Source organism: Sturnira hondurensis, unplaced genomic scaffold (assembly GCF_014824575.4).
Source record: "Sturnira hondurensis isolate 20B ecotype Veracruz unplaced genomic scaffold, ASM1482457v3 Scaffold0004136, whole genome shotgun sequence".
In the NCBI taxonomy this organism is placed as follows: Eukaryota; Metazoa; Chordata; class Mammalia; order Chiroptera; family Phyllostomidae; genus Sturnira; species Sturnira hondurensis.
Genome location: NW_028076767.1, coordinates 19628753 through 19644796, shown reverse-complemented (window position 1 = coordinate 19644796; position 16044 = coordinate 19628753). Strand labels below are relative to the sequence as shown.

The 16044-nt window shown below is 44.5% G+C and overlaps 1 protein-coding gene across 1 annotated transcript in view; it reads right to left on the bottom strand.

The window, feature by feature from the left end:
* The window catches only part of CHMP4B (charged multivesicular body protein 4B), a 40520-nt gene extending 27120 nt beyond the window's left edge, over nucleotides 1-13400 (bottom strand). The window contains exon 1 of the mRNA XM_037043888.1: nucleotides 13062-13400. Within this exon, the coding sequence (XP_036899783.1) occupies nucleotides 13062-13251 (190 nt within the window). The 5' untranslated portion in view covers nucleotides 13252-13400. The remainder of the gene's footprint in view (nucleotides 1-13061) is intronic.
* Nucleotides 13401-16044: the final 2644 nt, after the last annotated feature.

Below are 16044 nucleotides of genomic sequence, written 5' to 3'. Positions count from 1 at the left end.
TTACCAACTAATGCTAGGAACTTAAAACTTGTTTCCAGCCAAATGCCTCTTCTTTTATCACAAATTCCCTAGTGTACAACTGTTGAGAGAGCTACACTTAGGACTTCAGGTATCCTGTTGGCTTTTTATTTCCACAGAGTATGGAGATTCTATCTTGAGTGTAGACAGTTCATAGTTTCAAGAAAAGCCCAGTTTTCTGGCCTGCTGTTCTCTAAAATCTCATTGTATAAATGCATCAATTGGTACCCAATTGAGGAGCTATGAGCCCACTGGGTTCAGTTATCACTTCACTGCTCTGTCAATGTGGCCACCTGGCACACTGCCTGTGCACCACATGATGACTGCATTTACCACACAATAATAAAAGCAACTACCACGTGACCACCTAATACCACCATTCATGCCAGGCAGTCCTAGGACAGAGACACAAATAGTGGGTATTAAATAAATACTGGTTGAAAGGAATTATTTTCTCAATTAATGGGCACTAAAAATACTAATATTATCACATGGCCATCCCTGATATTTTTTTGGAATTAGAAAAGAATTCTTCAATCTGGAAAAGACTGAGGCCCTCTGGATTGGCGAAAGAGTCCTGGCTGGGAGAAATTCAGGTCTGGGTTTGAATCCTAGCCACACTCCCAGAAAGTAGAGCCAGGAGCCCCTGAGATAGCTCTAGATCTCGCTCTGCTCAGCAGAACAGAGGGTAGGGTTAAAAGCACTCTCCTGAATCCTCCCAGCTCTGCTCTGTAAGACCCTGAGCCCTCAGGCCAGCCTCTGAAGCCGAACTGCTGCTCCTGCAGGTCTTCACCAGCCCCGAACAGCGGTTCTCAACCCTGGAGCTCTTGTTCCCCGGAGGACAATAAGCAGTGTTTGGAGACATTTTTGGTGACCAAGGGGGTGCTTGGACATCTAGTGAGTAGAGGCTAAGGATACTGCTAAATATCCTGCAATGTACAGGACTGCCCCCACAACAAAAAATTATCCAGTCCAAAATGTCAATAGTGCCCAGGCTGAGAAACACTGCTCTAGAAGCCATTGAGAAAACTAGCTTATTGTGGTAAAAGCCACAATAAGCCACACTGGAAAATACACAATGCTACTGTTGTAGCAAACTGAACAAATGAATACAGTGAATATAGGTTCTCAAGCCATTCTGGACACATATGAACAGTCTCCACTTCGTATTCTCTCTGGCATTCGTCCCACTGTATAAAATGAGCCAGTCGCTCTAAGGACCCTCAACCTTGTCCTCCTAAACCTGACCTATACCCATTATCAACATACAGCCTTGCTGAAGCTGGCAAGGGAATCTGAGATTGGGCATTAATAAGAGGGAGGCAGGATAGTGCTGGAAAGCATGAGACTTGCAGCCTAAAGAAGGGTTCTAATGTTGACACAGTCCCTAGGAAAACCACTTAACTGCCATGAGCCTTAGTTTTCTCCCTTGTAAAATGGGGTTAAAATCACACCCTACCTACTTTATAAAGCCTCTCTGAGTTTCAAAATAAGATCACATCTGTGAAAGTGCTCTGGAAGCCATAAAACTCTTTACAAATGAGAAGTATTTCCCTACAGAATAACAGGTGTTCACACTGTGGAGGGAATATTATAAAAATTTATTTAGTGCTGGCTAGTGTAACTCAGTGGATTGAGCACAGGCCTGTGAACTAAGGGACTGTGGTTCAATTCCTAGTCAGGGCACATGCCTGGGTTGCAGGCCAGTTCCCAGCGTGGGGGACACAAGAGGCAACCATACATTGGTATTTCTCTCCCTCTCTCCTTCCCTTCCCCTCTAAAGACAAATGAATAAAATCTTTAAAAAATTATTTACAGTGATAGGATTTTGTCCATTGATAAATTATAAGTACTACAGGCTATAGAGACCTGGCCCTAGGAGAAAACCAAAGATACCAGAACCCACTGTGGTACAGCCCAACTCAGGAGGCCAGAGGCTCCTGGGTCAGCCCTGTGCCTCTTGTAACCCTAACCATGGCTTTCTCATCTCTGAAGGGGTTGGGGGTGTAACACCAGTTCATGCATGTGGTTGGTGAAAAGATGAGACGTGATCAAGTTTGTAAAGTGCATGGCATTTACCAAAGGTGAGAAAAGGCTTTCATTTTCTGAAGATTTTCTTTCTGAAAAAAAAAAAATTTTTAACTTTGAATCTAAGTATGAGAAGGGCTGTCTGCAGCCACCAGCCACACAGCCCTGTCTGCCAAGAGCAAATGCTGAATGTCAGGCTGACATCCTTCCTTGGACATGGCCAGGAGGCTAGCAGAGTCCACTACAACTCAACAGCCAGCTCTACTCCAGACTCACTAAGCAATCCACAACCACCTATTTACTGCCCAGTATGCAAGATTCTAAAGGGAGAAAATGCTCTGGATAGATGAAAGCAACTGACCCACCTGATGGAGAATTAAGAAACTAGCAATCATTTGGGATTTAAACGTTTCCTTTGTCAGTCAACATTTCCAAGTCTAATGAATTCTGTGGACAATGAGTTGGTCAAAATCCTCACCCTAATGTGGAGTCTTTCAAGTGGCCTTGTCCCAGGAGCAACCTCTCTTCAAACCTCTGCATAAAACAGCAGCCAGGCTACACACATGTATGTCTCATTTTTGCTTCTACCACTATCAGGTCTTATAAAGATTATAAACAAGGAACTTACAGTTCTTGCATATGTAGACAGTAAAGAATCCACATCTCAGGTTTATTAGTCCCTACTTCTTTTTACCAGAAACAGACAGTTATGAAGCAAATTTGTAATAATTATCAAAATATTATTTGTTTAAGATTTTATTTATTTCTTTTAGAGAGAGAGGAAGAGAAACATAGGTGTTTCTGTGGCAGACGCCCCCAACCAGGGACCTGGCCTGCAACGCGGACATATGCCTCGCCCAAGAATTGATCAGGGACCCTTTTGCTCACAGGCCAGTGCTCAACTCCCCGAGCCACACCAGCCATAGCAGAATAAGCTGTACTTTAAACTTAGTATTCCAAAGCTAATTATTTTATGACTAACCTAGGCCAAACATTCTTCCATTCTTATGTCCTCCCAAAGGCGCTTCTGATTCAAATAAAGTACTTTTTAAACATACTGTGCCCTGGCCCTGGCTGGTATGGCTCAGTTGGTTAGAACCTCATTTCTTAAACAAAAATGTTTAATTCCCAGTCAGGGTGCGTATGGGAAGCAATCGATCAACGTTTCCTCTCTCTCACCACCCCCTCCCCCTCATCACCAAGTATATCCTCAGGTGTGGATTTAAAAAAATAAAAAGTACTACATGTGTTTCCATGTTCCTGGCTTTTCCTTCTCAAAAACTTTTCCTATTAATTCAGTTTGAAGCACTCATATATTTTGAGTTCCCTTCTGTTCTAATATTCTAGTACTCTCCAAAATAACCATTTAATAAAACACAGATTCAAGCAATACACACATGCACCCACTCTACTGTATATCCTATACTCTGAATTCTGAATATGCTTCTAGAACAGACTACACTGTATCCTCATTATACTTGTCTTCTTGTCTGTCACTCCAGGTAGATTGTGAGTGTGTCAAAGACAATGACCTGTCTTCATCTGCAATTACCCAATAAACTAGGACAGTATCTGGCACACAGCTCAAGTTAATATACATCGAATCATAAATGAAGCAAGTTTCCAGCTTCCTTCGTTAAAAATGGACCAACTGAAATGAAATGCAAATGCCTGTCTATGCAGCACTAAGGCCAAAAAAATTGAGGATCACAACGTCAGAATCCCTACAGTGCGCAATATCCAAACCTGTCTCAAAACTCCTAGTTTCCTTTTCTCAAATACAATACTCTACGCAACACAGCTAGATGAACGCAAACATTCTTCTGCAACTTCCAGTTGTAACTCTGGATCTGAGGTGATGTCATATACATACATGGGTGTTTATACCCAACCCCCACCCCACCACAATAGCTTCCTACTCCTTTAAGAACAGGAAGCATCATATTGTCACTCTCAACCCTGAAGTGTGGCAACTGCTCCCATCTTCAAACCTTTACCAAGCTCCACTTAGGGTGCTCCTGTGGGTGGCATTTACAGCCAATTTTGGACTTGAATTACTCCCATCCTAGGTTTATCCCTCCACCAAGAGTATGAGTCTCCAGAGAGCAGATTATAAGGCAGGGCCTCACACTTGGGCATGGTTCAGACTCAGAGCCTCCTAGCCCTGGGCAAACTCCACTGCCTTGAGTGTTCAATAGGAGGAAATTTCCTCCCAGGTCTGTGCCAAGCCCCAGGCCAAGCCTCCTGTGCAACCTGGTGCTTGATGCCTGTTTTTTGGTTTTTGGTTTTTTTTTTTTGGTGGGGGGAGCTGTTTGAATTTTGGTTCTTTTTGAGACTCAAAAGAAGGTAATGGTCTTTGCTGGGTTTAACCCAATTAGGAATCCCTGCTCAAAAATTCACTGTCCCTGGCTGGTGTAGCTCAGTGGATTGAGCGTGGACCTGTGAACAAAAGGACCGTGGTTCGATTCCCAGTCAGGGCACATACCTGGGTTGCAGGCCAGTTTCTGGCGGGGGACACACCAGAGGCAACCATACATTGATTTAAAAAAATCACTGTCACCCCAAAATCCAGGGAAAAAATGTCATCTTATAGAATCGAACAGGACAAGTGTGATGATGGAATGTCCTGCTTTATCATCCCACCTAACTACTGCTACCCTATCTGAGAACTACTTGCATTTGCTAGTTTTACTTTCTCCCTAAGCTCCTGGAAGAAACACTTAGATGACTGTAAGACCCCAGTAAGAACACGTCTGGGCTATGTAGTTGTGATCACTTTTTTCTCTGAGGGAACCACAGATCTGTTCAGCTCTAGGATCCACTGGGCCACGCTGTGTCGTTTTCACTGCCCGGAAATCCACATAGCATCTCAGATGGCTCCTAACACAGAACAGGCACTCAGCAGAACGCCTGTCCCTCTTGATGTAGAAAACTGGTCGATCAGAACAGTATCCATGTCATATAAACAGGACAGGAAACAGTCATAAAGCCACTGAACAAGGAAATCAGAACTCATTGAAAAAATTTTATGGTAAAAACAGAAAAAGACATAACTTAAAAAAAAACATTTCCTAGCCCCCACCCCCAACCTCAGTGGCAAGAATTCCTCTTCATCTATGGCTCCCAGGGTACTGTACATGAACCTCACCAGGTGGGAATTCTTTCTTTACTAACCAGTCCCCCCAGTCAGGCAGTGGCGCTTCCTGAGGACGGGAACTTCCCCCAACTTAAACTGGGGTTCGCCTTTCATGAAAAGGCTGTTACCCTATCAGCAGGACATGTGCTCCAGGTTCTTTTTCAAAGAGGGGAAGATGACCTTCTATTAAACCATTCATGTTGAGGCCTCATCAAATTTGGAGGTAACTGAAGATATTTGGGGATAAGGGGAGCTGGAGAAGAGTTTAATCTTTGAGCAGAAAAAAGAGTGAGCAAATGGACCAGAGAAACAGCATTCCTGAGTGTCCAGGAATGAAGACTGGCCTGGACATATGAAAAACACCCAAAATTCTCATTTAATCCCCACAATAACTATAAAGAGGTGTTTCTCAAACTTTAATGTGCATAAAAATGACCTGAGGATCTCATGAAAATGCAGGTTCTGCTTCAGAAGATCTGGGTGGGGCTTGACAGTCTGAATTTCTAACAATTCCCCAAATGTTCCCAAACACCACACTTTAAGTAGCAAAGTTATATAGTATCCTGTTTTTGCGGTGGAAGAAGCTGATGCTCAGAAATATGAGACTTGCTCCAGATCCCAAAAGTAATAAGTGGGAGAAGTGAAATGTAAACTCAGGTCTTCTGAGTGCCCAAACCCAGTGCCTTTTCTACCATACCATACCACTAACCTTTTGAACTAAACAGCCACAACCAAGGAGATGTATAGCTTTCATGAATCCTTCAAAAAAGCCTTTCAGCCAGCTTTGCCCTATAAGGAAGAGAGGGAGGAGAGAGCTAGAAATATCAGCTATGGGAGAATCAAGTCAGTCAGATGCTCTTGTTAGGAACTTAAATCCTTCAATCCTTCAGCTAAGACTCTTGAAGAAGAACCAAACAAACTTTAGAGGTTGCTAGATGTCCATTGCTTTACTAATGAAAGGCCACAGCAAAGTAACTGCTTTTCAAAAACAAACAAACAACAACAACAACAACAACAAAAAACCTGTCTCAGTGATATGGGAATTACCAGGGCCAAATGGCATGCAGAACCAAATTAAACCCTAAACAAATGGCCAGTCCTGCATATTCTGGGCTGTGCTGCTCAGACCGTGGCTGGAATATTAAGAATATTCCCCTCTGCCCATTCCATATCTTAAGAGCAACACAGATGAGCAGGAGAACATCCAGGGCAGGGCAGTAAGAAAAGAACAGCAACGCCAGGCAACAAAATAGTCAACGGACGAGACAAGACCTGTTCTAGGGAAGTGCAGGCTTGAGACATTAGCACGATCTTCCTCCATCTGTCTTGTCAAAGGAATATGAGGCCTGTTCTGAGGCCCTAAGAGGCAGAACGAGCAATCTCTTTTTCCAACAGAAGAAACACAGTTCACTCTGTCAGAGCTCAGATTTGCCCCCATGCCTTCTAACTCCAGATGCCACCTTCTCTCTACTACCCCAAGCTGCTACTACCCCAATCTGTACTGGAGGTAGGCACTACCGGAAGACAGATCTCAGTTCTAAAAAAGAAAGGTGATTTTATAGTCAGAGCTGCCCAAAGACAGGCTATGCTACAGAGTGGAAGGATAGAGCACCTAATATAAATCGCGTCAGCAGAGGGGTTCAATCAGAGGTTAATCGCTTGGCAGGAATACTGCAAAGAGAATTTGGGCACTGGATGGGTGGATGGGTGAGATGAACCTGCCAACCCTCAGAGATGAATTAATCTCGTCCTGCTGCATTTTTCTCTGGCACTTCATTGGCACACTCACCACAATCTGCCTTTTATAAGTTGCTTGTACATGTGTGTGTTTCTCACTGAACTGTGAGCTCTTATAGGAAGAAGGGAGTGTCAGCCATCTTTATATCCCTTACTGCACCTGAGACTATACCTGGGAAACTAAGGAAACATTTACGTCCCTCCTATGAGCCAGGCACTCTGCTAGGCACTTTACATATATCAACTTACTCCATATCCTCATAAGAACCCTAAAAATCATTACTATTCCATTTTTATAGATGGGAAAACTGAAACTCAGAGTGGATAACTGCCAAGGTACTGCTGGTGAGTGGTTAAGCTGGTATTCAAATTTAGAAATCTTTGCCTACACCATGCATCATGCTGCCTCCCTCCTAGAAGGAACTCAATAATTACCATCTGCTGACTTGAGACAAACACCTTTAAAACAAGGTAGTACTATATCCAGCTAGGTCTGTAGTTGTTTCCTGCTACTATGCTTAAACTTTCCTTCTAAATATAGTCATCCACCCACAGAATGACCAATCCAAAGTTGTTGTTTTTGAATATCCTCTCTCACTTTTTCAAACACAGTGGCATAGCACAAAATAATCCTGGGCAAAAGGACCACGTTCTCATAAACCTTTCCTACCCAAAGGAACTCAAGGCCCCAAGGGCCCACCCCTCCTCCCAATACTCCCTGGCTCCATTTCAGGGCTCTCCACCACTGTACACAAAGCAGCTCCTGGCTAAGCCTCAGAGACGGACAGGCCTCCTTTCTTCACATCTTCACAGGCCTCCTTCTCCACACGCAAACTCGACTTGGGACAACTCAAGATGTCCCTGAGCAAAACAGTCCAGCTCAAAGGTTCTCACATTCAGCTAAACTTCCAAATAAAATCTATCGTGAATTTCAAATCACATTATAAACCTACTGGCAGGCCCTTAAAAATATTTAATCTCCCTGCCAAATGGGGCAAAAAAAAATTGTCATTTGAATTAAAGGCACCAGCCATGTTTGGACAGCCAACACATAAGGCCTCCCTGACATTCCATCTGTCTTAGGAAATAAACCAAACCCAAGCTGGCCAGCCATTTCCTCAAACAAGAAATCTAAGGGTCACCAAGGGAAATCCCCACTGCTCAGTTCCCTGGGTGGGTTTCAGGTTTTCCATCCCTGGGCCTCTGGGAGAGGAGAGTCCTGCTGGCACATGCACCATTAAGATGCTGTGATTTTCAACCTGGCACCTTGATTCCAGAGAACCAAAAGCCACGTTCACTATAAATTTAACTTATTAGGATGTCTTCCCACATGCCAATGTTTTATAGCAACTTTATTAAACGTGGGAGAGTCACCCTGGCTCCAGCAATGAGCAGGACTTAATGAAGACGTACCTCCCGTGAGCTCCTGGCCTCTGCATCGATCAGACATTTCCAGCTGAACCTAAATTAACCTGTAAATGAACTGATTTACATCCATAAATCCAAAAGAAATTTACCAGGGTGGGGTGTTTGAGATACCCAGTCTCCATTTCCCAATCTCACATAATTCTCTTGTTAAACTAAAGTATTATCCACTCTGCAAACTGTTTTCATTTTTATTAAAACAAGGCAAAAGGGAAATCTGAACCACCGAGGTAGGGATTTCACAGTTACAATGCCTTAAGAAGAAAAGAATCTCTGCTATCTGATCATCCTTCTTAGGAAGAAAACCAATAGGACACTGTTTAGACAGGTACCAAAAAAGGCCCAAGTTTAGGTGATTTTGTCACTTCACCTAGACTGCAATCCTGGTTTATATCTAGTCCTCAGTGAAAAAACTTTTCCACTTGGACAACCAAACCAAAGAAGTCTGATCAACAATAACTTTATCAGAGAAGTATACTTAATATTCACATTGTGCCACACTCTTTCATAGATTATCTTAGCTAATCCTCACCATATAGTCACATGAGATGAATATAATTTCTACTTTATAGAAAAGGAAAGTGATGATATTTAAGTTTCCTGGATGGCAGGGACCGTGTCTGGTGTCTCTGCATTCCTAGCACTGAGCATGCAGCCTAGGACACAGCTGAAGAGCCTACCGCATGTTTAAGAATGAATGAATGGATGAATGAATGAATGACTAAGGGAAAGAAAAAGCAATTTGGAAAAAATATGCAATCCAAATTTTGCTCTAATCCCTTAACTGAAACCACTGCCTGGAACACACCTGCACACTGTAAATAATGTACTTGACCTTCACAGGTTTGTTTCAAAGGACAATTCATTGTCTTTCCAATGTGTATGACACAAAGATAGCATCCACATTTGGCTATACAGTCCACAGGGCAGGGCCTGATCCTATTTCACTTCTTTTTCTTCCACTGAGCAAGTACCACACCTTGCACAGGTGGGAGTTTAATGAGCTGAGCAATGACAAAGGTCATGATGATACTTTTAGCCATAAAGGAGTAAACAGAACGCCAGGTGCCCACAGCTACCAGATGAACTGGTCTCTGAGTCATTACATCCTCTCTCCAGCCTCATTTTCCTCTCTATACAATGGGAATAAAAACAGAACATATGTGTTTTCATTCATTTAATAAATATTTACTAAGCACTAACCACATGCCAGGCACTCTGCTAGGTGCTGGAGACATAGTGAGGAATGTGAGTATCACAGCCTGCCTCATGGAACTCACAGTATCCATGGACCTGGATAGGTGACACTATCTGTGAGACTCCCATGACAAAAGGACTTTTACAAACTTCAAAAAACTATACCATTATAAAGTACTGCTCCTCCTCTGTGTTCTCCATCTTGGTTAATGGCATCACCCTACAACCACTGTCCAAGCTATAAACTTGGGAACTGTCCTTAATTCCTTCTCCTTCATCCTGCACACAGTTCTAATCCATTGCCCAGCCTCTTCTGATTCTCCTGCAGAAAAGTCTGACATCATTACTTCTCATCTAGTTTTCCATGCTTCTATACTAGGCACTTGTTCCCACCTGAATAATTACAAGTCTCCTTGTAATAATGATAACGGCAAGCATTAATTGATCACTTACCATCTGGAAGACATTGTACTAAGAGCTTTGTGTGCATAAGATAATTGAATCCAATAAGGTAGATACTAGTACCCTTATTTACAGAAGAGGAATCTGAGGTGCTGAGTAACCTGCCCAAGGCACACACAGCTAGTGACAAAGCTATGGCTCCAATCCTATCTGTGAGATCCTACCCTTAACTGTTACTGGATCCTGCCTCCAGTCCCTTCCTAGCTGGCTACACTCCTTCCTTTATGATGTTGCTGGAGTGTTCTTTCAAATATCCAAGCTGATCTGTCTCTCCCGCTGTAAGACGGCCAATGGCTCCTCATTATCTCCAGGTCAATGTCTAAAGGCTACAGGCCACTCCCATGTTAGCCATCTGCTGTCCTGCCACACTCTCACAGCCCTCCAAACTCTCTGCTGACCCACCTCTGATCCCCCTCCTCTGCGAAGCCTCCTTTGCCCTTGCCCTCCAGATAGGAGCCTTCTCCTCTTTAGCCTTGGCCCCAAGTACACACTCATATTTCAGCACTAATTGGTATGTTTCCTTCCTTCTCCCCTCCCTCTCCCCTCCTCCCTCCCTCCCTCCCTCCCTATCTCTCTCTCTCTCTGTCTCTCTCTCTCACACACACACACACACTCACACAAACTCAAAAAAGATAAAATAAAACTACACACTTTCAATCCTGAGTCCCTGGAGGGCAGGCACAGTGTATTTTTCATCTCCGATTCTCTAGGTCGCAGCACAGTAACAAGGAAGTGCCTAAATGAGTGGTATGTGGTAGTTGACAACACCTCAGCACTGTTCCAATAAGCAGAGGTCTTTTCCCCCCGGGGAGGACATGAAAGAGAAGGGCAATAGCTCCTGTCCTCTCAAACAAACTCAAGAAGACAGACCGCTTTCAGCAAAGTTATTACAACTGAGATTGGTCCTCCATGGTCTGCTGGAAGCCTCTCTCCAAGCCTCTTGAAAATCAAATTCAATCACCTCTGAAACTGTAGAAAATAAACTAGCTCCAGACCAAAAGACCACAGGAGAATTGCTCTTTGATGGGAGATGAGGTAAAACGATGCCCTTCTCAACCACCCTGCAATGAGCAAAGTATTCCAAATGAGACTGGCAGAAACAATGACTAATTACTATGAACATCAGAGGATCCTGATTGAGAGTCATCCAAGAAAAAAGCTAGAGACAGCAAAATCTGACCTGTTCTCCACTGCAGAGCTACAACTGGAGTCCAGGCCACAAACAGATGACTACAGCCGCCTTCTCACTGGTCTCCCCACTCTCATCCTCACCCCCTCCGCCGGTCTGTTTTCCAAAGAGCAACCAGATGGTGTTTCTAAAACTATGATCGATGATTAGTACATGCACCTCCTGCATAACACCCTCCAACAGCTTTTCATCCACTTGAAATAAAAATCCAAACTCTTTACCAGGAAGTTCAAGGTCCACTCCCCACCCCCTTATTTCATACCACTTTTCTCTTCAATCACTACATGCCAGAAACAGAGGTCTTCTATTCCTCAAAAGAACCTCTGAGCCTTTTCCTATGCTGTTCTCCCTGCCCACAATACCCCTCCCCTAGATTTTCACAGAGTTGCCCAAGGAACAAACTTACCTTTTCAAACAGGACTTCCCTTACCATTCTAACTAAAGCAGCACCCCTTCCCATCCCATCACTCCCCATCAGATTTTTTCCTAGCACATCACAACTAGACAATACTTTCTTCATTTATTTTCCTGTCTCTGCTTCCTACCTCATTACGGTGGAAGCTAATCCACCCTATGAACTATGTTCATAGTTCATCCTATGAACATAATGCACGCAGTAAGCACACAGAAGGAATTTCCAGAGGATGTGCTATCAACAGAGAAGCATCCCCACAATGGGCCATTTTGTTCTTCTGTTAGAATGAAGAGAACATCTACTTAGCCCCTACTATGTGCCGAGCACTGTAAATCCATGACCTTCCTTTCAGAGAGGGAAATTAACTACCTTCAAGGGACAGGGCTAGGGACTACCAGACTTCTGAGTTAAATAACTTATTTAATTGTACAGCTGGCTCCTCAATGCCTCTCACCTTTGCTTTTCTTAGGAGGAGGGTCTCATGCTATCTATGAGACATGTTGCCATAACAAGAAAAAATCAAATGTGGCTAAATTACAGTTATTAAAGCATTTTCACATTCACCTCACTTGACTATAAAGCACTTACCCAGAAAGCCATACAACAAGAAGTAAGGTGCCTCAAGACTCAATATCCCAGCCCTTAAACACGGCAGAGGGCACGGGGGAGGAGTCTCAGCCAATGGAAGAAATGAATTCTTATCTCTGGTTTTAAAAAGATGGTGAAGCAGTGAGTCACACAGTGAAGGCTTGGACTACGTGAAAACTCTAAGACCTGGCTCTGAAGCAACAAAAAGTGAAGCACTGAACTGAAAGGCACTTTAGGACTCATGGAGGCCAAACCCTGGCTGATAGATGGGGGGTAAATGAGACAAGAGCAAAAGTAACCTGCTCAAGTTCACTCAGCATGTGAAGAGAGCCTGAACCACGGGTCTCCTCGCCCCCAGCTCCCTTTTCTCTCCGTCAAGGAAGCTTCTCAAGGAAAATTCTGAGTCAGAGAGTGGAAAGAGGCCAAGAGAAACTCATGGACTCCATAGAGGGGTAGGAGTAGGACCAGGAAAGAACAAGTGTTAGGATGGGGGTCAGAAATGATCCAAGAAGAAGGAGGTCCCTGGGAAGGTGGGTGAAGGCCGGCCAGAGGGTGGAGAAAAAGGCAGAACAGAAAGGAACAGAGTGAGGGCAGAGTGTTGTGAAAACAGGGTCTGAAGGGGCCTGGTACAGTAGGGAAAGCCTGAGGGTAGAGAACTTGAAATGACAGCCTGATGGTGGAAGAATCCAAGGCTCGGGTAGACACTGAAGGGAGTCAAACTGGCTAAGTCCCATACCCGGAAGGTCACGGAAAGGAGTATGACGGAGAAGATTTCTCGGATCCGAACAGACCCTGGTGCGGGTCCGATAAAGGTGGAGTCCGGGCCCGGGCGCTGAGGGGAGTATGAGGGGGCCGGGCCGACTCACCGCGCTTGTTTTTGGTGCCGTGCTTCTTGGCGGCCGTAAGCTCCTGCTCGATCTTCTTCTCCAGGAATTCTTGTTTCTTACTTAGCATCTCCTCCGTGTCCCGCAGCCGCTGGATGGCCTCCTGGGGGGTCGGGCCGCCCTTGCCAGCCTTACCCCCTCCCGCCCCAAACAGCTTCCCAAACACCGACATGGTTGCTGCTCGCCGCGCCGGCCTGCGCCGTCCGTTCCGGCTCGGCTCGGCTCCAGCGCCCGCTCCCGGCCCAGCCGCTCCCAGCCGCCGTAGGCCTCTCCGCCGTCTTCGCCAAGCAGCTGAGCCCGGCCGTGCCACCTCCCACAGGCCCCCACGCCCGGCCGGGCCGGCGTCAAGGAAACGCGCCGCCTACTACAACTCCCGGTAGGCAACGCGCTGATTATGCCTCAAATCTAGCGGAGAGAGGCGCGCAGCATGCCGGGAAGCTATAGTCTTCCGGCTTGAGGCGCTGGGCGGTGCTACTTTTGGCCTGTCTAGGGTCAAAGGGCGAGATGGCATGCTGGGAAATGTAGTGTCCTTGGAAAGCCGCTCTGTAGGGGAAGGGTAGAAAGAGCAATAACAGTATTTAAGGAAACAGTAATCAACATAATGCGTATCCTATGATGCAGGCATTGTGAAAAGTGCTTTATACACATTATCACATTTAATTCTCACAATCCTATGACAGATGATACACCTATTTTGTAGGTGAATACACCAAGACTGTGAAATTAAGTGATTAACTTAATTTACTATCCTCATCTTTGCATTTGCTGTTCCCTCTACCTGGAATGACTTTGTAATTCTAATTTACCTAATAGACTCTTCAAAACCTTCAGAACTGGAGTTAGATTGCAAAGGTTCAAAACCCACTTTGAATACTTTCTTGGGCAAGTTGCCACTCATATAATGTGTACCTCCCTTGCAGCAACTGTATATTGGAGAAGATGCCAGGACCACCTTCAAGCTTATGTAAGCTAGGGAATGTCAAATGCTTACTTAGCATAGGTGCTCAAAAGTGTGTATTCATTTCTACAGATTCTGGGTCATCATTATGCACAATAATTAAATCAGGAGGAGACCCAGAACTTCCAAAGGTAGCAGAAGTATTGAGAATCTTTCCTGCTGCATTACACAGGCCCAGCTGGATGTGGGGCCAAATTTTATTGTTTTCTCTTCTTCTTGACTGTCAAGAATCACTTCAGCCCTGGTTGGTGTGGCTCAGTAAACTGAGCACCAGCCTGCAAATGGAAAGATCACTGGTTCCATTCCTGGTCAGGGCACATGCCTGGACTGCAGGTCAGGTCCCCAGTTGGGGGAATCACACACCAGTGTTTCTCTCCCTTTCTCCCTCCCTTGCCTCCTCTCTAAAAATAAATAAATAAAATCTTTTAAAAAGTATCACTTCACCATCCATTAGCAGTGAGGCTGTGAGTAGTAGCCAATACTTTCCCCAAGCCCACCATTCTAATTTGCTGCTTCCAATTGCCAATGTAGAAAAACATGACTTCTCAAAGGTCATTTTTCTCCATTCCTGGACCTCTCAATATGTGAAGTTGCTTGGGAACAGAGTTTCAAATAAATGACAACTTAGCTGAACTTTTTCTCTGTTATTTCACATATGAGTCTTGTCTCTTCCCCAGGCTATGATCTATATGTGAAAAAAACACGCCTCAGATGTTGTTTTTCTTTTCATCTGCCACAGTCTCAGCCTGCATATATAGGTAGCCATCCTCAGAGGACAGGAGAGTTTATTTCACTCAACTTTCCAAGATAGATGAAATTTTTCAAATGTGAGAGACAAGCAAGAATTCACAGCAGCATAAATTGTAAAGCATAAGTCATGCCTTTGTTTGTTGTGTAATTGAGACATTGCAATGTTTTTATCAAAAGAAAAAAACAAGGAGACTTCAATCAAGCCACCTTATGGGTACAATGACCCCTCCACATTTTAGCAATCTGCCCTCTCCCCTCTTTATCTAAGGCATGCTGCAACCAGGCATACAGGTAGCAAAACAGTTTGCTGGGCTTCAGCCATGACTCAAAGAATATATAAATAGGCAGACCCTGTAGGCCCCACCACCATCAGCCTTATATAGCTGGGGCATAGCTAAGGATGACAGTGGAGCCTCTGTCATAACTTTGGGAGCCCAGAAAAACATCTTGGAGATATGATAGCAGAACACTCGGATTTAATCTTAATTACCAACCCCCACCAATTGGTATGGGCCACTGGGATTGCTGGGTTGAGAAGAATTTTGAGGCTGCATCAGGACTCCTTATAAAAACATGCTGAGAATGAATGGAGAGATACACACACACACAAACCTGTAAATAACTGAAGTGTGATGGGCCTGGAAGCAGGTATAACCTCCTTGAAGAATAGGGTTAGGACAGACCTGGCAGAACCTAAGAGGGGCGAGTGAAGAGTCAGGGGAGATTGGGCACTGGAGGGGCCCTTGTGCTTGAGCTCTGGGGTGTTACAGGACCTACTAAATACCCATTCATCAGAGCATGTGCAGACCACACAGCAGGCACTGTGCTCTAGAAAGGGGCCACATTTGGGGGCCATAAAATGTGGCCCTCTCAGTGAGGCTTCCTGGCCATCCCATATAATTCTGCAACTTGCTCCCCACCCCACATTCTAAAACCTCTACTGTCCTCCGTTTTTTCTTTTTCTCTAACACTCATCACCTTCTAACATATTATATAATTTGCTTATTTACTTTGTTGTTTATCTTCTGCTTCTTCCACAGGGATTCTCCACAGATCGTTGTTGGGTTCACAGTGTATCATCAATGCCAGAACCATACTTAGCATTTAGTAGGTGCTCAATAAGTATTTGTAAAACGAAGTAATGGACTGAGGTAGGGGTGACTTTTGGGGGCAGGAGAACTGGGTCTGGCCTCATTCTTGCTATGATGAAATCTGGGATAAGACTCTTTCCTTTTCAGGCCTGTTTATTCTGATTCT